Below are 22,328 nucleotides of genomic sequence, written 5' to 3' on the forward strand. Positions count from 1 at the left end.
AAGTAACAAATTATGGAGGAATTTTATAATATAGCTTTAAAATAAAAATATAGTTCAATTAATTCTTGTTAACACTTTATATATGCACTTGGCTTGATAAGGTAAATCAAAATCAGTACTTAGGTATAGTCTTGTTTCTTGTTAACCATGAAACTTTTGCTAAGCAGTGAATTTAGCACCAATTGTGGATAAGCAAGACATTACAAGACTCAACATCAAAGCTTTGGTTTGATGAAACCTCAACTGATTCTTGATAAGCAACTTTTTTTTTTTTTTTTTTTTTTTTTTTTAATGTAAACAAGGATATAAATTAACTGTTATCACTGAATTTTTTTCTTGCACTTTGTAAAAAAAAAAAAAAAAAAAAAAAAAAAAAAAAATTGATGGCTGTGGAATCACATTGTGATGCACTTAGGTTTATATACAGCTTGAAAGAATTAATATTTGTTGAATGCATAGCATAACAGCTGAATATGGCTGACAAAATAGTAAAAGATTGGAACAACCACCTGTGAGAAGTTTGTATTTATAGTTTTCTAAATGGAGCTTCTGTTAATAATCAAAGGGCCTAACAAAATAGGTGAAATCAATTAAAGCCTTTTTAAAAAGCACATCAAATGCTTCTAAAGCATTGCCTATTGAGTACTTATGTATTATCGCAACCACCTGATTAGAAATTGCCAAACTCTGGAAAGCATGCCCATAACAGTTTTTAGGTGAGCATATCCATTGTTAGGTTGCAATTTTTGATGGATTCTGCTCAGAGATTGATGAATGAATTCTTATAAGAGTTGCAGACAGAGCCGTTGCAGTTCAGGATTCCGCAGGAACAATTGGCTTAAATTTCATGGTTCAGTGGTAGCCAACTTTCATTTTCGACAGAGTAATATGTAAGTACCTTAACATCATTATTTAGTAACTCTTAATATTTAAAAAAAAAAAAAAAGGCTACATGTTGTAATATGGAGAAATAGAATAATATTTTCTATAATGGAAATATGCATTCTTTTCTGCATCTCATACAGTCAATGCCATGACTAAATGGGGGCATCCAGGACCTAAGAAAAATATGTTTAAATTAAAAGTTTGGGTAAAGTGCAGAATCACCCACTTATATGACACATATCGATGTTTACATGGACAAAGCAAGGGAGTGTGCAATGCTAAGTTTATGCAATTCTCTGTTTTTTTTTTTTTTTTTTTTTTTTTTTTTTTTAAGTGAAAATAAGTCGATGTGTACATGGATACCAAGTTTGTGCAATTCTTTGACTTGTTATTTTCAAGTAGATGCAGAATCGCCCACTTATATGCCGTGCATCAATGTGTACATGGAAAAAGTCAAGGGAGTGCAATTCTCTTTTTTTTTTTTTTTTTTGCCCTTGAGGATTATATCAGGGAACTGGTCCTCCAGGTTGGGGTTGGGATGGGGCTAACTACCCCACCTTGTAAAAAATCTGACTGTTAAGAAATCCAAAGATAGAATTAGCCAGACTGCTTCTACTAGAAAATGACTTGGAAATAGCCTAAGGACTTTTCATATTGGAACCTGAAATATTTGAATGTTGTACTACAGTAAGGGACTGCAATTTCTTATAGAAGAATTTGACAAATACACTGACTACCAATAAGTATTTGGACACCTGTGATAGAAAAGAAAAACTAACTTTATTTAAAATCAATAGTTGGTGGAGCCTCCACGAGAGGTAATTACAGCGTGGACCCTCCGGGACATACTTCCACATGTCTTTGTATGACAGCTAGTGGTATTTTCTTCTACTCGGCTTGGAGAAGACATAGAAGTTCCTTCACTGATTTTGCAAGGTAATGCACCCCTGAATTCAGCGACGCAATTCGTCTCAGAGGTTCTCGATAGGGTTCAGGTCTGGACTCTGGGCAGGCCAGTCCATTCAATGAACTCCATTGGCACCATACCAAGCCTTGGTTAACGTCGACATTGTCATCCTGAAAGTAACAGGGGTCCAATCGGTAAAACTGCCACAACGTAGGAAGCACATTTTCATCCAAAATAGTGCAGTAGGCATCGGAGTTGAGGTTACCATGAATGGGAACCAAGGGTCCCATCCCATACCAGGAGAACCACCCTCAGACCATTATTCCACCTCCGCCGAACTTGACTGTTGGCACAATGCATTCTGGCAGGAGACGTTCTCCAGGTAGATGCCAGACCCAGACCCTGCCATCCGAACAGTAAAGGGTGAACCTTGATTCGTCACTCCAAAGAACCCGTTTCCACTGATCTACGGTCCAATTTCGATGGGCTTTGCACCATATTAACCGAGCAGCGCGGTTGGACTTTGTGATCAAAGGCTTATAGGCAGCAGCACGACCATGAAAACCAAGCAGATGTACTTCCTTACAGATGGTATTCATTGAAACAATACTCCCGGATGCCTGTTGAAACTCCTCGCAAATGAGGGCCATCGGTTGGGTGCGGTTCTTCCGAATTTCTCTGGACAGCACTTGTTGTGTGATCAAAGGCTTATAGGCAGCAGCACGACCATGAAAACCAAGCAGATGTACTTCCTTACGGATGGTATTCATTAAAACAATACTCCCGGATGCCTGTTGAAACTCCTCGCGGATGAGGGACATCGGTTGGGTGCGGTTCTTCCGAAATTCTCTGGACAGCACTTGTCGGTCTCCATCACACAGTTTCGTTGGTCTGCCGACTCGGGGCACATTCCGACAATCACCGCTCACCTTCCACTTCTTTATCACATAGGCCACTGTCGATTTTGGGTACTTCAGATGGCTAGATATGTCCCTTAAGGATCGGCCACATTTGTGACCCGATAATTATACCTTTCTCGAAATCAGAGAGCTTCGAACTGTGAGGCATCTTGCATGCAACTAAAGCCGATGCTGTTTCCTACATGATATATATACTGTCGGAGTCCGTGACGTACCTTAGGACCGCAGATATCGTCATTTGCATAGGTGTCCAAATACTTATTGGTAGTCAATGTATAACATGGATCTACTTGCCATTCAGGGAATGCGATGGCTTGGGAAAGGTACCTTTGAGAAAAGAAACCACACGGTTTACTATAGCTGTGATGTGAAAAAACATGTTTTTGGTACTGGTTTCTTATTGAAAAAAGTTTGAAACACTTAGTGATTGATTTTGTTCCTAAATCACCCCGACTTTGCAAAATTCGTCTAACTGGAAAGTTTTTTAATTATAGTATTATCAATGGACATGCACCTACAGAAAACAAGAAAGAGTAACAGAAGGAATTTTTTTATGAGGAACTTTCTGTGTTATACAGATCTTGTCCCAAGCATGACATTAAAATTGTTATGGGAGATATGAATGCTAAATTGGGTAAAGAGGATGAATTTAGACCAACTATTGAAAAGCATGGCTTACATGATAGTACTAATGACAATGACTAGTACTTTTTGCTGCTGAGCAAAACATGATAATTTCAAGCACTGTGTGTGTTCAGCCACAGGAGAACACACAAGATGACTTGGTGCTCACTTGATGCAGAAACCTGGAATCAAATTGATCATATACTCATCGATTCTAGCCATTCTTCGAATATCTAGGATGTTAGAACTTATTGAGGCACCACCTGTGATTTTGACCACTTTTTGGTTATTGCTAAAATTTCAAACGCCCGAAAGATACAGAGAGAAAGGCAAAAAAGGTTCGATTGTGAAAAACTGAAAATTGAGGCAATTGAACGAAATTTCCAGGCTTCACTCAGGGGAGAACTAAGATCTAAAAACATGGTTGAACTGGAAACCGTGAAAAATAAGTATAGCTTGCTCAAAGACTCCAATCATACGCTGAGCTGACAATACACTGGGATATATGGGAAAACCCAAACCAAGGGATTGGTTTGATAATTAATGCTTCCTTGTAATACAGACAAAAAGAGCTGCTTATAAAAATATGGTCCAAAAGCGACATTCAAGACTCTCTGTTGAGGAATATAAGAGATCTAGAAAACAGGAGAAGATCCACCAGCTAAGAAAAGACTTTTCCACGACAACCTATTTAAAGATGTTGAACATCTGGCGGGGTCCAATGAAAACTGTGCTTTCTATTGTGAAATTAATCTTGGCCACAAAGATTTTAAGCCTAGAACTACTGCCTGTAGAGACAAAAACATCATCATCCTAAATGACAGAAAAGAGGTACTCCACAGGTGGAATGAGCCCTTTAGTCATTTGTTGAATGATCATACACGGGATGGGTCTTCAACCTACCTAATTACCTCTGTAAACACCGATAGTATCCCGCCACTATCTTTGGCAAAAGTTAGAGAAGGAATTAAAAAGCTAAAAAATAACAAGACCCCTGGCCCTGACTTAATTACTTCAGAACTCATTAAAAGAGCTGCAGGTTAAAACATTAAAGAAATACACCACCTCATCGAATCCAGTTTGGAACCAAGAAGTTTTACTCGAAGATTGGAAACTGAGCATCATCTGTCCTATACGTAAAAAAGGAGACATTTTGGGATGTACCAATTACAGGGGAACTATTTTCCAATATAAGTTTTAGTAGACTAGTAACTTATACAGAAAATATTGTAGGTGATTACCTATGTGGTTTCCGCAAAGGAAGATCTATAGCAGAACAAATCTTTAACATTAGGCAAATTTCGAGAAAAACTAATCAAAGGCATTGCAACGCACCACCTTTTTGTTGGTTTTAAGACTGCCTACGATTCAATAAACAGAAAATATTTAATTGAAGCTATGAGAGAATTTGCAATACCTGAAAAACTTATAAATTTGGTCACCATTACTCTGAGACAAAACTTAGGGTTAAAATCCAGAATAATCTTTCTGAGCCTATTGTTGTTTCAAATGGGCTCAGTTAGGGTGATGCACTGGCCTGTTTGCTTTTTAATCTTGCCCTCCAAAAAATCATAAGAGACTCCAACATTAATACTCGGGGAACTATCTTTAACAAATCTAATCAGATTTTTGCGTTTGCTGACGATATTGTCATAGTCGCACGCACTACCGAGTCACTTAGAGAGGCTTTTACATCTCTAGAGGCTGCAGCCAGCAAAATGCATCTAGCAATCCACCAATACATGCCATGTAGTAATAACAGCAATCCCTATTTTGAAATTGAGGAATTACAAATTTGAAACTGTTAGCAAATTTAAATATTTAGGATCAGAAGTTAATACTCTCAATGATTTAATGCCCGAGATCCGTAGTAGAGTCACAAATGCTAACCGATGTTTTTTCGGTCTCAAGTAATACTTGAAGTCTAACTTTATTAGGAGAAAAACGAAGATTTTAATTTACAAAAGCTTAATCATACCCATTCTTACGTCTTGTGCTGAGACCTGGGCAATGACAGAAAAAGTTAAACGTATCATTTCTGTCTTTGAAATAAAAATTTTTAGAAGTATTTCTGGTGGCATAAAGTGTAGCAATATCTGGAGAAGAAGAACTAACTCTGAATTCTATAAATCCTTTAAAGAAATAGATATAGTGCATCATAGTGTTATACCCGAATATATATCTTGAGAAGTTTATTTCGGCTTTAATTCAACAGATGGCAGGACTTTACTGAAGGTTTCAAAGAATAGAGGTTAAAGTTCAAGGTGCAAATTTTTTTTTTTTTTTTTTTTTTTTTTTTTTTTTTTTTTATTGAGAGGCAAACTTTTATTTTTGGAATTAAAAAAATTTGACAATTTATGCACCCAAATCATCAAAATAACTCGACAGTTAAAAGGTTAATTGATTGGTGTGTAAATGAAGGTTTACTTAGTAGCCATTTTCCGGACAGTCCAGAACTACAGAGGATATTTTTTACCCTTATTTTTGTGAATTTATGTGGTGACGCCGATATATGGATTCGGTTTCAGATAATTTTAGGAAGCTTTTAGATGCTGTTAAGGAATTTTTTGTGACTGAAGATGAAGAAATTTCTGAATAAGGTAAGTGGATGTTTGCTTTGTGTAGGGCTTTGATGCAAAAGAGGTTTTTTTCTTTTTTATGTTATTTTATTATTTGGTTTAGAATGTAGTTTATTGAGATTATGTATTTTTTTTTTTTTTTTTTTTTTCTTCCTCTACTGTAGAATTGGGTGCTTCTTTGACTTTTTAAGTGAAAATATATCACTTACAAATACATGGATACATGGATAATGTATATTGCTAGATAAGCAACAGGTTTTAAGACCTAGCAGTCCAGTCAAGGACTACTAATATGTTGAAGACATTGTTGGAAAGGCCGAGCATTATCCTGCTGGAAAACAAAATCTGGATGACCTGCTAGTATAGGCAGTACAATCGACTGGAAAATATTGTCAGAGTGCTTTGTAGCATGACTAATGGTGAACAGCTGTTCCAGCCGATCGCTTCCCAGACTGTCACACTCTGTGTGACGTTTCATAATTATTGGTACATTCAAACCACTCACTGCTTCGTCTCTAGGCAGGTATGTGGTGGTCATCAGCATGGAGAGAAAAACATGATTAGTCACATTTCTCCTATCAGACACTGCCTAGCTTGAGCAAGAGCGGTACCTTGCAAGACAACACTGCTTATGATGAAGTATCAATGACAAGCATCTTAATGAACATCAAGATTCGCCCAGGTCTTCTGCAAATCATATCCCAAGATCCCTTTGATTTGGCCAATGATGTTGAATTGATGATAGCGTAACTGTTGGTGCAGGCATGGCAACTCTTCTAATTGCATAATCATCTCCTGCATTGATGGCCCAGGTACATCTTTTGTTACAATGTTACATATCCAAGCTGTCAGTGCAGTTGTAAATGCTCGTCACTCGCCGCAGCTGCCGTTTTACATTCTACGAGCTGTGTATTTCAGACTTGTGTTATATTGCTCCACGCTGCTGATTGGTGCTGCAAGTTTCATCATTTACATGACTCGCTAAACTATGTTTGCATGCTACGTTTCGTAGTTATACCTCAATTTTTTGGGGCCACATATATTTTTTTGCAACAGAGTGTACTTAAAATACAGATTTACAGTATTCTTTATACTCTCTTGTGTCACATAAATTAGTGTTATCTCCCCAAAAAAGAACCATCTTTGGCAATTTTTGCTTTTGCTATAACTGATTTTTATTTGGGTTTTAATCTTTCTTTTTTTTTTTTTTTTTTTTTTTTTTTTTTTTCCTAAATTCAAGAAAACAATATGGTGGTAGTAGATTATTCGATACGTTTCCATTTTGTCGACACAAATGATAAACTCGCCAAAAATGGTACAACCGATGCCAAATGGAATATCCTTGCTGGTAACCTTTTTCAAAACAAGTCACAGCCATTTCTTATCAGATTGACTGTTTCTTCCAATACTGGCATACAGTGGCATAGAATTTTTACCAGATAGTTCAATTTTATGCCTAAGGCCACTCGCAGTAGTTAAGTTAATTAAGATGTCATCACACTGCTCACCTGAAGGTGGAAATATAGAAAAGGCAAAGTCGGGTTAAATTCATAAATTCTGATGAGAATGCACTAGCGAAGTAAAGCACTGTGGTTTTACATATTTTCTGTGTAAGCTATTCATATGAATTGAAATAATTCTTGCATTCCAAATTAAGATTTATCTTGAAATTAATGTAGATAATTACTGAGAGAATTAGGTTTTTGTAACGTAGTTTACGTGAGGTGGGGTCACGTGTTATGAAACAGCGAATCAGGATGTTGTACCATGAAAGCATAGTAAATTCTTAAAATAATGTCTTTTTACAAATTTATCGTTTTATTTGTTGTCTTTTTACAAAATTTTAAACGATATTAAAATGCTTATGCCTTCTAAAATAAAAATTTCTTAGAACAAAAAATTTTGTGTGTGTGTGTGTGTGTGTGTATACTGTGTGTTGTCGCCAATAAAGTCTGGTTGGTGAGATTTGCACTGGCGAAATGGAAAAGTACCGATTATTCTTATCCTTGTTTTAAAAACAACTTGCTTATCAGTAATCAAATAGGGTTACGTCAAAGGAAAGCTGAGGTATTGTTAGTGTATCGTAATGTCAGTCTTATCCATATTTGACTCTTAATAGCACTGCCTGGTGACAGTTTCATGGTTTATGAGAATAATATGCAAGTACTGAAAAGAAATATCAAGCACCTTAAATATTCAAAGAAAAAGTAATCATATTTTTGTCAAATAATATATAGGTATTGAAGCTTTAATAACTAAAAATTTTGATCTTTGTTTATTTGGTTTTAAGCAACACATTTTAAAATGAAGTCTCGTAAATGGAAACCAGTACCAGTTGATGCCAGCCTAATGTGTTCTGAAGAATTTCAAGATTTTGGTGGCATAGAAGAGCTTGATAATTATGAAATAATTACTAAAGATACTCTCAGGTCAACATCAAAGAGAAAAGCTAAAGCTGAAATTAAGGTATTACAAGCTTTCTTTTTAATATATGTGTATAAATTTATATATGTATTTATGTTTATAATAATAAAAAAGAACATTTTTCCTGTGTATATGTGCATATTGCAGAGCATAGAGATGAATAGATGTAGAATTACAAAAGTTAGCACATATATTGTCCACGTGTACTTCAAAATGATTTTTTTAAACATTCAAGGTTTTTTTTATTTTATTTTATTTGTTTGTTTAAATGTGAAAATAATTTTATAGGCTCTTCATGTATTCCCTTTCTTAATAATTAGTTTAATAATCATGATTTTGCTGTTTGCAGCATCTGTAAAATGAGAAAAAAACCTAAAATATAATTTACCCTATTTTTCATTTTGTTTTCAGGCATTACATATGTATTATTTTAAAATTTTAGGATGAAAAAAAAAAAAAAAAAGAGTCTGTTATAAAGCCTGGTAGTTTTACAGATTATAAACCTACTCTTTGTCCACATTAAAAAGAGAAATGATTTTGAAAAAAAAACTGATTTGACAATTTTCAGCTTTTTTTTTATTATCTGCACCAAGCCAACTTATTGACAACTTAATGAAAACTTCTGCTTGGTGATTTTTATTGTTCAAATGTAATGTTTTGTTCATAAATGATAGTAAAAAGAGGCATTTTGCAAGCAGTAAGAAATGAGAAAAAAGAATATGAGAAAAAAACTAAATGCTAGGTGGGCAGTATTTCTGCAGAGTGTTAACTGTTTAGTGAAATAATGGTATAATGGTTAAATTTTTTATAAAGTTAATGAATTCAAGTGTATTTAAATGTCTGTGATATGCTATGCATCTGTTGATTGATGCGTGCTGAAAAATGTGTAAAACGTGATGTGGATAATCAGAAAGTATCCGATTTCCTGCATTTTTGCCTTGTAATGTATTATGTAACAACTTCATAGCATCCAAACTTCAATTGGAAGTATTTCATTTTCTTCCGTGACTACATGATTAACACAGAAAAGCTATAAAAATGCCTATAACCTCTGATGATGTCATATATATTCTACACAAAATAAGTGGAATGGTTTCCCTTCTTTTCAATTCTTATATTTTTTGGAATTAAGTCTTTGGTCTTTTCCAATATTTTAGATATGCTTTAAAATGACCTTTTTAAATGGCACTTAATCTAATTTTTTCATGATTTTAAGAAAAATATAATAGAATCCAGAAAAAGAGTGTAATATTTATGGAATTCAGGGGAGGGCGTCAACTTCAGTTTATTGCTATTTTTGTGGCCCATTAGCTAGTTATACGGTATTTTCATAAATTTGTATGTGTATTAACATTTATAGGAATATCACTATCTTGTAATATTTATGCAATTTTATATTTTTAAAATTTTTTTACCCTTAAATTCTTTGGGGCCTTTTAGCTTTTTGCCATTTTGCTTATCTGCGTGTTTGTGCCACAATGGAGCTATTCATTTTTTGAGTGATTAACATAATGGCAATTAATTATCACTACTTTTTTACCAAATTAAATAATTTTTGAAAGAATTCATTATTATTATTTTAAACATTGTTCAAAGCTAAGATCAGAAATGTGACTGGTTGGTTTATTTAATATGCCTTTACAGCTGCTTCTTACAACAGCGATAAAAGCAAATCAAAATCAGTCTTTTTTTCCATTATTATTAATTTATTCTTTACATTTTCTGTTTTTTCAATTCTGAATTCTAATTATTAAGGTTCATTTTTGTTACTTGATTTGTAAGCAGGGGTGTTTGTGCTCCGGGGATTTTGAACTTCGATCCCCGGAAATTCCGGGGATCGTCGTTCAAAAGGAAGTAGGAATAATAATGAATTATTTATTTTGATCTGGGTAATTTTGTTTGCTTTGAAAGCAGAAAAACGCAAGGTCAGTGTGTGTGGTGAAAACTTTTCCTTTCTTTCTCCAAAGGCAGTGATAATGCGTGAAAAGGGAGAAAAAACTTTTTTGTTCTTTTCTTATTGCGAGTTATGACTCATTCCCCCGGTTCTCGGACATTCTCTTCTGGATTTTTTTCGGCAAGTAGGCGCGGCAGAAAAAAATGGGAGAGACTTCATTCGACCAGATGTGCGATCATGTGACTCTGTGTTCAAAGGTCTTATCTCTCCTCGCGTGGCGCCAATAAGTAGAGAAGGGGGATTTTTCGCCGTATTAGCTATTTGTCATTGATCGCTTCTCAACTTTTTTTTCTCCGCTGTGTAAAATTTTCGTTTCATTTCTTGATGCACGTGTAAATTTTTCATTTCGTTTATTGAAATATTTTTTTATTTATGTACGTGAGAGAATTTCACTATGAAATTTCTCGATATAAATAGTGATATTATACAATTAGAAGAAGGTGTCCGGAATGCATTTAGATGGAATTGGATTGAACGGAAAGATGGTAATGGGGATACCATCGGCACATGGTGCAAGAAAATAAATGTTGCTGGACAAGCATATTGTGTTTTTTGTAACCCCACTGCTGAAGTATAGTGGGGAAGGATTCAAGGCTTTCACAAATCATTCTAAAACTGTTACGCACATAAAATATTCAAAGTGCATTAGACATTCAATGACTTTAAGTTATTATGCTAGTTCAAAAAATACTGATGACTTACTGGAGACTGATGCTCTGCCATTGGATATAGTGACAAGAAAAGCACACCAAGAGGTATTAATAACTTCATTTATCGCCGAGAATTCTCTTTCTTTCAATGTAGCTCCCAATTTAATTGAACTCTGCAAACAGTTGAGCCGCGATCAGACGGCACTAAACTCATTGGAAATGTCCAGGACTACTGCATGTTATAAGATGAAGTATGGGCTCGCAAAAACTATTAAGGAAAATATCATTAAAACTTTAAAGGAGACTCCATTTTCTCTAAATTTGGATGAAAGTACTAGCAATGCTCAAGAAAGTATACTGGCAATATTGGTGCAGTTTTATGACAACAATCAAAATGAAGTTGTAGTTCATCATTTTGCATCTCTAAAGATGGAATCTTGCTATTCAGAAGCTGTTTTTAAAGCAGTTGTTAATACTATTGAAGATAATAATATTCCATGGGCAAACTTAATTAGTGTATTAATGGACTCGTGTAACACCATGCATGGGAAAAAAAAAACAGGTGTTGAAACCAGACTATGATCAAACAAAGCACCCCACTTATTAGATATTGATGGTGACACATGTCACACAGCTAGTAACTGTGCAAAAAAATTTGCTTCATGTTTTGATAGATACTTAGAAGATTTGTTTGATGACATCTATTTTGATATGAAAAGCTGCAGTAAAAGAGAAAATTTTTTCAAAATCTGTGAATCCCTTGCCATTAAAAAACTTAAGCCCTTGAAGAGACCAGACCATAGGTGGGTGTACATTTTATATGTTTTAGAAAGAATCAAAGATCTGTGGGATGGTCTTATTGCATTTTATTTTCACTACTTGGATAAAACTGATAAAGGGGATTATTTTTCTTATGTTGAAACTGTGTACAATAAAAGAAATATTTCTGCAGCTCAGAAAAAAATTGTTGAAGGGGTGTATTCTTGCTTGCATTCCCAACAACTCACAAAGGATGCTTTAGCTCGGAAAAAAAGAATATTAAATGGGTTATTTGTTATGCAAAATAAAACTTTATTGCATATGGCATTATATTCAGCAGTATTACCAGAGTTCAACACATATATTAAGTTATTTGAAACAAAAAAACCAATGCTTCATTTAATACATTCCAGTATTTATAAATTGATGGCAAAATTTTTCTCTTTTTTTATGAAGCCAGAAAATATAGAGTGCACATCTTATAATGATTTATTAAAGGTTGATGTCACTAATCCAGAATTCCATCTACCTAGCAAAGTAATATTTACTGGTGCAGAAGCTTCCACTGTCCTGAAGAAATTATCAAAAAGTCATCCAATAGCAAAAGAATTCCAAATTTCTCTGATGAAAGCTTATACTAATACAGCACAGCATATGAAACAGAAATTACCCCTTAAAAATTCATATCTAATTAGTTTTACAGCATTAGATCCAGAGCCAAGAGGTAAAACCAGTACAATATTAGCTTTTGAAAAATTATCATCTTTTATGTCTCATATTTTTAATGATAATGAAAAGTCAAAAGTAGAAGCTGAAATAAGATTATACCAGAGTGATATTGATATCACCAAAGAAATGCTCTACACATCTGATGAAAGTTTTTAATTTAAAAGATGATTTCACAAATGATTATAAGTATCCTACATTGGCTAAATTGGTCAAAGCCTGCCTTAGCTGCTTCCATGGCCCATTAGTGGAAAGTGCATTCAACTTAATGGATACACTTGTCACTGACTATAGAACCTCTCTTAAGATTGATTCCCTAGATGCAGTGCAGACTATTAAATATGATTTAATGGCTTCTAAAGAAACCTCATGTGAAAAATATGGCTCAAAAAATCCAATAACTGATCCAATTCACAAAGATCTCTTACTGAATATGAACAGAAGTTGGAAAACATATCAAGAGGACTTAAAAACATGTATTTCAGATGAGTCACCTCTAAAAGTCTCTGAAAAACCTTCTAAATTAGCAGAAAAGCAAACTGCTTCTACCTCTGCATGTGCAGTTCTCGATGAAATTTCTTCAACTGTAAATGAGGAAAATAAAAGTCAACCTTCCTGCAATTATGAAGTTCACCACAAAAGAAAGACAAGCCCACAAACATCAGAAAATAAAAAAAAGCAGCTGAAATTAGATAATTTTTTTTTAAAGAATTAATTCAGGTAATTTAAAATATTTACATAAAATGTAGTAGTTTATATGTTTGAAAATTTATGGTTATTAATTTTGCAAAAAAAGTATTTCATTGAACTTTTATAATTAGGTCATTCAATACTTCATAATTTTAATTTTTCATTTCTCTCCCCCCTCTTCTCGAAACTCCAAAATGTCAGTAGTAAGTCCGTAAAAGTTTCAGGGGATTTTTTGGGGTCCCACAAACACCCCTGTGTAGTATATTTCTGTTATTCCACATAAACTAAATTAGATCCTAAAATGAACCTGGTGAATTCTCATGCAGGTGTATATAATTACCAGCACAGAAGAAGGGTGAAAATAACCCTTTATTAATTCAAATGGAAAACAGAAAGGCACAATCTTTGTGCTTTACAAAAACACCATCAACTATCAGTGAAACTTAAACATAGAATACAAATAAATTCAAAGCTAAGATACAATAGTACTGGATTAGCACGTTAAGTGATGTCTAGCACATTGACTCAACAAAAGCCTAACAGGCGTGATAATAATCCGAAATAGCCAAGAGGCTTGCTAGCGTAACAGCGAGATAGCAACGAAACGTGCGCTGGCTAGCGAAAACACGTTTTGAATAAACTCAGAGATTCACCCATTTAAATCTCACTTCACTTAACTTTAAATTTACGTGCTGGCGAGTAAATGCGAGGGGAAATTGAGGGGTTCTGGAAAGGTATCAAACTTAAAATAAATTTGTTATGCAGAATAAGGGAAACCCTACATCTTTCCTCGCCAGAATTTAACTATCACATAGCAAAGCTTTAAAAGCCTGGATAAGATATTTTAATTCTAAATCTAAATACGAGTCAATCTTTATAGTCTTAATCTACATCTTGACTAAATTTAAGGTTTTACAGATGCTAAGTGTACCACATAAATGCAATATCTTCTTTAGAAATTCTTAGAAAAATAGTTTAGTACTGTGTTATAATGCCACTACTTTCAGCATTTTTTAAACAGTTCAAACATTCCTACATAGGGGTGCATTTACTCATTTCAATCTTCCTATCCATATTGAGATTCCCCCTTGCTTTCCAGCATTGTGTACTGCAAGTGCGAGCATGCTTTATGTAAAATGAGTACAACTCTTACCGACTACCCCACGTACTTGTTAGAATTAAACTAACTAGACCTGTGACGAACATCCTACAATCAAATCTCAGCCTGAGGTGCTAACGCTAGTGAAAATTTTCTTAGTGATGGCTGGAGAGGCTAACATTTTACTTTACATTCATTCTAAATTAATTTTTACTTTCTTTCACTCCACCAGCGGCCGAGTGGTAAAGTCGCTGAACACTGGTAGTTCGGTCCGAGGTTCGAATCCCGCGAACAGGCTGGCTGCATAGGCGTTTTCGTGGTTTTCCCCATGTGTAACCTGTATACGAGCCAGTTTCCCTTAGAAAGTCCTCCACAAAGACATCCCTCCTCTTAAGCAGATAGCCCTTGAGGCTTTGCCATAATCACACACACTTTCTTTCACTACAATTCATAAGTAACTTAGACCATCTTTCATTCAAAGCGCATATTTCAAGCATGCAAAATACTTTAAGTATTTAAGAATTCAAGCATTTTTATATAAATACTTTCTTATTTTACTCAGCTGAAAACAATCTCAAATTAATTACATGTAACAATTTTTTTTTTTAAATTTATATATATATATATATACCATAGAAACATTTTCCTAACACAGTCTTTACGAGCAAAGTTAACATTTCGTTCTAAATCCACCAAGATTATTTGCTAAAGTTCCTTACTTAATACAAAATTTAAAGTTACTTGCTTAATACAAAAAAAAAATTTAATTATTTGCATAATACAAAATTTTAAGCTTCTTGTTAAATATAAAATTGTAAGTTTCTTGCTTAATTAAATAACCATTGTCCTCTTCCTGAGGCAAAACCGAAATAAATATTTTCAACCAACTTCGTACTAGCTTTAAAATAATTTTAAATAGCATAATTTTGATTTGTCTTTTGTTCGGCAAATTCCGTTATCCTTTTCTTTATGAAGTCTTCCCAGGAGGGGACTTAGTTCAACTGTCTGACTTGGATTCTCTTTCAGGGCTGGCCGTTCCCATTGCTGTCTGTCGCTGGCTACTTGCGTTTCAGTCCTCTGTCCCAAGTTACCTTCTTGTAGTGTTGCCCCACTTCTGCCTGAGCTGGACACTTGCAGTCTGTGTCCGAAGAACCTCCTTGGACTGGCCGGAGACTTTTTGGCTGGTCATTCATAGGATTTCCTCGGTTCCTGAGGAATTTCTTTCTCCTCAAAGGCTCCTCTTCTATTCGATGTTTCATTTGTGGAACTTGCATTGCTAACTTATCCTTGCCTTCCTTCCTTAGTGGCTGGATTCATGACCTCTGATGTCATAGTTGCCTTTTCCTCCCCATTCGCTGGTTGGTAGATCTTGTGCAGGGTTTTGTGTCCCCATCTTTTCTCAGAGACTTGTTCCTCTCTTGTGCTGTTTCCAATTTTCGTTTGTTCATAACTTTTGGCTCCTCAAGTCGATGTTTCTTTCCTTCTGGCTCCACGACTCTGGATTCTTTCCTTTTTGTTCCTGGCAAAACCACTTGTGATGTTGAGGGCCCTTCACCTGTGTTTGAAGCTTCCTGTAAAATAGCTTTAAAAACAGGCATCTCATTACAATCATAGTATTTTTTAACTTGATCCACATCGTCAGTGATATTGCCTTCTTTACTTGCTTTTAAATATGAAACCGAACCACAAATACGTTCAATAATGTAAGGTCTTTCAAATCCAGGATAAATGTTTGATACTTTATCTAGTGGGGCGCAAGACAACGTATGTTTCTTTTTCAGAATTTTGTCTCCTATTTAAAGCAAAAGTCTCTTCTTTTCCTATTATAATACGGTTCTTGTTTTTCTCTGGCACGTCTGAATTTTTAATTGCATTCTTAATTAACTTCTGAATATCATTTAGTTTAATTCTGCCTCCCTTTCCTGGGCAAAGAACAGTTTCTCCAAGCGGGTAATTATTTTTCTCCTCAAAAATAATTCACAAGGAGTTTTTCTCATGGTATCATGCTTGGCCATTCTGAGGGCATAGGCCAATTTATTTACACAGTCATCTCAGCGTTGGTTATACGTTTTTACATAACTCCATATGATTTTAACTATGCTAATATATAGCCAGTCTCGGCACGGACCTCTGCGCAGCAGAATAAATGACCCTGGTGTGACCATTACAGCAGGAAGTATCCTCTTTTAATGCTAACAACTGGAATACTAATCGTTAGCATTTTACAGACTATCACTACATTTTTGTCGTTATCGTAACTTGTTATTTACACAAATGCAACAATTTTGCTACTAAGGTATATCACAATTGTTTGTAATCAATCATTCATTTTCAATAATGTACTCACGTATTTGAATTAGTGTTGTCTTAAGGGTTATCTAGATCATGGTGGACGTGGTGCTATACTAATTAACCGTATGGTAGAGGCATAGTGCCCACATCACCCCCGTTCCTTATCCTTATCCTTATGCTAATATATACGTACTTGGCAATATTTGACTGCAGTCTTGTAAGGGACCATCTTAAAGTGGCAGAAGTCAAGCCCTGCACATAGCTCCTCGAAAATTTGGCTAATAAATTGGGGGCCGTTATCTAAAATATGGTGCACTCTAAGTGATGCACCATATTTTAGAATGTATATATTTAGAAATAAATTGGCTACAATTTTTGCTGAGTTTCTTTTAAGGGGGACAATTTTCTACCCATTTTGAGAAGTGATGTGAGTGAAAAGAAAAGAGCAGTTGTCCTTTAAATATTTATTTTAAAAACTTAATAAGAATTTCTTGATTACTAATAAATAAAATAATCAACCATTACAGTTATAATATAAACAATGGCCCCTGGATGCAGCCATGACGTTGGTTGCATCTTCTCCCAAGTCTTTCACTGTATAAAAAGCTCACACAAAAAGCCCTCTCTTTCATTTTGTTAAACGTCTTGTGGGAAATACCTAGAATGGGGTAATTTACTACGTTCCATGTGTCGGAAACTGCACCAGGGGATTTCCGTAACACCTTTTTTTATCAGTTCTAACTGATAGTTAGTCTCTGGACAAAACAGGAAGTTCTCATTAAGCAAATGTTAGACAGAGGTGTGAATATTATCATAACCCTTCTCCTCCTAGAGGGGTGGGGAGGTTTCAGAACTCCAGTTCCTCGTGCCCCTTTTCCACGGCAAGTTTTCAAAAAGTAAACACTAATTAATAAATATTGATACTAATATTTTTTTTCACAACATTGGGTTAAATACCAAGAGTAACACAACAAGAACTTATATTGAGGTCACTAAATAACATATAAACAACATAATACTTAGAACTAATCTTAATCATTCACATACAATATAGAACTTACAGTTTTTTGAAATATGTAATATACAATATACATTCCTAAGTGTAATATTAATTATATCTAGCCAGGCTTCTTTTGTTTGGGACAAAAAGTTATTCTCCCAATGATGCGGAGAGAACTTTCGCCTGGAGATTCTAACTCGTCGCTTTCAGACTCCTGAGGGAACCCTCTTCCCCACGATTATGTTCTTTGACTGATGGAGTTTCTGAGTTTCTCGTTTTTTTCTGTTTCTCGGGTCTCCCCTACATTTACTTGAAAGGGAAGTTTGAGTTGATCTTCTTCTAAGTTTGCTGCAGTTCGATTTCCTAGGACATATAGCCTTTCGTCCAACTCATTACAAATGACTGCTGCCTTTGCGGCATCAAACGGTTGTTTCACGCAAATAGTTTCACCCGTCAACATTGAAGGAATGATGTATTTGTTGCATATTATGTCAATGCATGTTCCAGTATCTCTCAAAACTGAGAGATCTAAACCTTTCACTTTAGCCATCATTAAATACGGGGATAACCAATCTTCTTCAGTCTCCTGGACTGTATTTACAGTAATTGGTGATTTGAAATCCCTTTTAACTTCTGGGCATTGAGGCTTTAAGTGTTCGGTTGATTCACAAGAATAACACTTAAGTGGTGTTCTTATATCAAATTGATGCTCATTCTGATTTTGGAGATTTTCCTTTTTTTCAGAGGCATATCTATCTTTTCCTCCAGACAGGTGATGCTTTTGCGACTCTCTTGAATTTGATTGATTTTTATTGTCCCTTTGTGACTTTGAACTATGAACCGGAGAGATCTTCTTCCGGGGTTCACCTACATTTTCATACTCTTCTAGCATTTCTGCTAATTTATCTGGAATCGTTATCTTCGACCATTCGCGTAAATGTCGGAATGCTGCCGCACTTCTACATTTACATGACACTTCATTTCGTCTGTAATGATGAGATCTTTTAAAAGTTCAAAATCTGTAACATCCAAACCTGCAATCCATTCTTCAAAATAATACCTTAATTCAAAAGCAAAATTTCTCCAGGTGGTTTGAGTGTTTTTCTGGGATTCCATAAATTTTAATCAACATTTTTCTGGACTAAGCTTAAGCCTTTTAAGCTATATCCCCTTTACATAAGCGTAGTCATAAGCCTGCTGCTCTGGTTCTCGCATAATCAGCTGAACTTTGTCAGATGGCAGAATTGTCAATAAAACAGAAACCCATTCTGATTGGTGTTGGTGTAGATTCACATGCTTTGCTTGACGCTCAAACATAACTAGGTACAAACTAATATCGTTCTCTTCAGTATCAAATTTTGGAATCATTTTTTTCAGATCGCAACGGCTTTTCTTAAGTTTATTTTCTTCATCCCCCACCATTTACAGAGTTGTTTCCGTTAGCGGTTAGTAATCTTAATTTCAATAATTCAAACTCTATTTCCTCTCCTAAGTCTATCCTGCCTCTCTGCTTCTTCTTTCCTAATTCTATTCTGCCTCTCTGCTTCTTCTCTCCTAAATCTCTCTTGTTCTTCTTCCTTCCTAATTCTTTACTGCTCCTTTTTTTCTCTCTCAAGCCTCGTTGAAGTGATATTTTCTAACAGGCCTTTCACTAGGTCCTCCTCATAGGATTCATTTCCCATAATCAGCTGTCTTAAATCCAATATCCTAAGTTCAGGGCTGACTCTTTCCCCTAACTCTTCAGGGAAGGTTTTAAAATCCTCTTTCCTAACTTTTGCTAAGAATGCCACGAATATAAGTCAAAATTATTATAACAACCTAACAATTTTAGCTCCCTTACACTACCTATATATGAGGCGTATTCGGAAACTAAGTACCGTTTTGAAAAAAAAAAGAAAAAAAAAATAGTAAAACAATTTTTTTTCGAATCCAATTTTATTTTTACATGAAAATACATGTCTTAAACTATTTTTCAACATAGTTTCCGCCAATGATCAAACACTTGTCATAGCGGGTGGCCAGTTTTTGTATACCATCGTCAAAGAAACTTCCCGCCAGTTTCGATAACCACGACTCTACAGCATTTTTCATGTCATCGTCAGATCCAAAGTGCTTGCCCCCAACTCGCGCTTCATGTGCAGGAACAAGTGATAGTCGGACGGCGCCAAGTCCGGGCTATGCGGCAGGTGATCGAACTGCTCCCAATGAAACTGTCGAATTAACGATTGAGTGACACTAGCAGTATGGGGCCGAGCATTGTCATGGAGCAACTTAATTCCTTTACTGAGCATTCCTCTTCGTTTGCTTTGAATGGCACACCTTCGTTTTGTTAAAGTCTCACAATATCGTGCCGCATTAATGGTTTCACCTCTGGGAAGAAATTCAGTAAGCAAAATGCCTTTCCTATCCCAGAAGACAGTTCGCATGATTTTTTGTAATGACATTGTCACTGAACTTTTGTTTTTTCAAAGAATGAGTGTATCTCCACTCCATCGATTGTTGTTTCGATTCTGGTGTGAAATGACACACCCAAGTTTCATCACCTGTCACAATTTGGTTTAAAAAGTTTTCTCCCTCATCACTGTACCACGTGAGAAATGTCAGGGCACTACCAAGTCGCTTTGTTTTGTGAACATCAGTGAGCATTTTTGGAACCCATCGGGAACACAGTTTGCGATAATTCAAGCGGTCAGACACAATTTCGAACAAAACACTACGGGAAATTTGTGGAAATGCCTCTGAAAGAGTTGTCATTGGGAAGCGTCTGTTCTCATGAATTGCTTCATCAACTTTCCTTACCAAATCATTGGTGACAACAGAAGGCCGACCACTCCGAGCTTCGGCGTGGATATTTGTTCGACCTGCATTAAACATTCTTATCCACTTTCTCACCATTCCATCACTTACTGCGTATTCACCGTAAACTTCTGTCACTTGATGATAAATTTCGGCCGGTTTAACATTCCTCACGTTCAAAAATTTAATCACGGCACGAATCTCACAGTCAGCGGGAGAACTAATTGTCTTAAACATTTTGAATGTGCACAGCAAACTGAAAGCACAACATAGAGTAACCAAAAGGGCGACAACTGAAAGTCAGTAAACAAGAAAGACTAGTGCGCATGCGCGGGACGCCTACCACAGCGCTGCAACGGCGCTAGAATGAAACGGTACTTAGTTTCCGAATACACTACGTATAGGATTACTCTAAACAAATATCATTTTCACAAAGAGAGAATAAAATTGGACCTTTAATTTTTTTACAACATATTCTATAGATCTAAACACAAATGCAAAACAATTTACACAATAGTAAGCGCATTATGAGTTCAAATATAATTGTTGAGATCTTCAGATTACAAATACTGTTAACATTTTACAAACTTAAAATTCAATTGAATTAACTCAAAAGCTTATGATAATACCATATACTTTCATCAAAATTTGAGATATGTTAAAATATGCATTCAAAAGTACAATAAATTAAACAACACATATCCGCATGCTCATAATTAAACATTGATTTCGCACTCACAGTTCAAATAAGATACTGAGGGTTTCTAGCTTCCCCTTTTAACAATTCAACATAAAACCAAAAAGAAATGTTCAGTTCTTAACATAAAATTTTACACCTTACTGAAAAAATTAACGTTTAAAACATTCAATTTTATAAGCTTAATATCAGCACACGTTTAACATTTCAGTTATTAATTATCTATGAACACAAATTCAAAACTAAAATTTATGCTTCTTAACATAAAAATAAACCAAACAATGCCTTTCTTTAAGTTTTACAGAAAACAGTGTCGACTGTGTAGCCTTGGCTACTAATGTTTAAAATTAATTTATGACTAGGAACAGCATGAATTATAGGGTCACCATGATGTAGCCTTGGCTACTAATGTTTAAAATTAATTTATGACTAGGAACAGCATGAATTATAAACAAATAGCTAAGTTATTGCATTTTATTTTCCAGCTATCGAAATGCGACGCTACGAGCAACGTTTTTGAAACCAAAACCTAGCAATCATGAATCAGAACTAGAACTAGTTGCCATTCAGCATAAAGAAATTTAAATATAAATATGAACTACTTATTGCCATTCAGCATAAAAGAAATATAAATATGAATATTAACAAAATATTAAAGTTAATTTTATAAAATAATTAAACACATGAACAAATATATGAAATAAAAAATAATTATTTCTCATGCAATAACTGGGCCATTACAACTGAACAGTTAATTTACAGAAATACTTAAATTAAACTACTTCATTGCCTCCATATAAAAAATCCCAAGGTACTTACCTGCTTGGATTTGTAGACACTTGTTGCACTGGTTGAATACTGATGATATATGACTCATTTATCACTTATCACACAGTTCACCACCAATATATAGATGCTGATGATTCAGACAGATATATCACTTTTATCACTACACTATAAATTTACAATAATCTGATGATCTTCAGACAATGACTGTTTCACACACTTCACTGCACTAAATTTTCTCAGACACAAGACGATTGCACAAATTATAAAAATTGCTGACGATATCTGGACACAGCCAATATTCAGTAGATTGAAAATCTTCTTCCAACAAATTGGTGTCCGTAACTTTTACCATGGTTTTGCTAATCCACCTGCTTTGAAGAGCTGCAATCACTGAAACCGGTCTGTCGTCCGTAACCTTTTCATTGATTTTCTATTCACACTTTCTTAATGAATAACTGTATTCACTTTTCGAACTGATGTTCGTAACATTTCGTGGATTTCTAATCACACCTGCTTAATAACTGTATTCACTTTTTC

General features: G+C 35.0%; 1 protein-coding gene across 6 annotated transcripts in view; it reads left to right on the forward strand.

The window, feature by feature from the left end:
- LOC118191564 (ATP-dependent RNA helicase DDX24) overlaps window positions 1-22,328 on the forward strand; it is a 133,488-nt gene that overhangs the window by 11,233 nt on the left and 99,927 nt on the right. For 5 of the 6 annotated variants that reach the window (XM_085820541.1, XM_085820539.1, XM_085820542.1 and 2 more), the window contains exon 2: window positions 8,206-8,381. In XM_085820541.1, the coding sequence (XP_085676667.1) occupies window positions 8,220-8,381 (162 nt within the window). In that variant the 5' untranslated portion in view covers window positions 8,206-8,219. Of the gene's footprint in view, window positions 1-8,205; window positions 8,382-22,328 lie in introns of those variants that run through there. The other variant, XM_035362363.2, reaches the window with a different exon arrangement.

This window comes from Stegodyphus dumicola, chromosome 7 (genome assembly GCF_044657685.1).
Source record: "Stegodyphus dumicola isolate Sdum_Otavi_A_Nest chromosome 7, ASM4465768v1".
Taxonomy (NCBI): Eukaryota; Metazoa; Arthropoda; class Arachnida; order Araneae; family Eresidae; genus Stegodyphus; species Stegodyphus dumicola.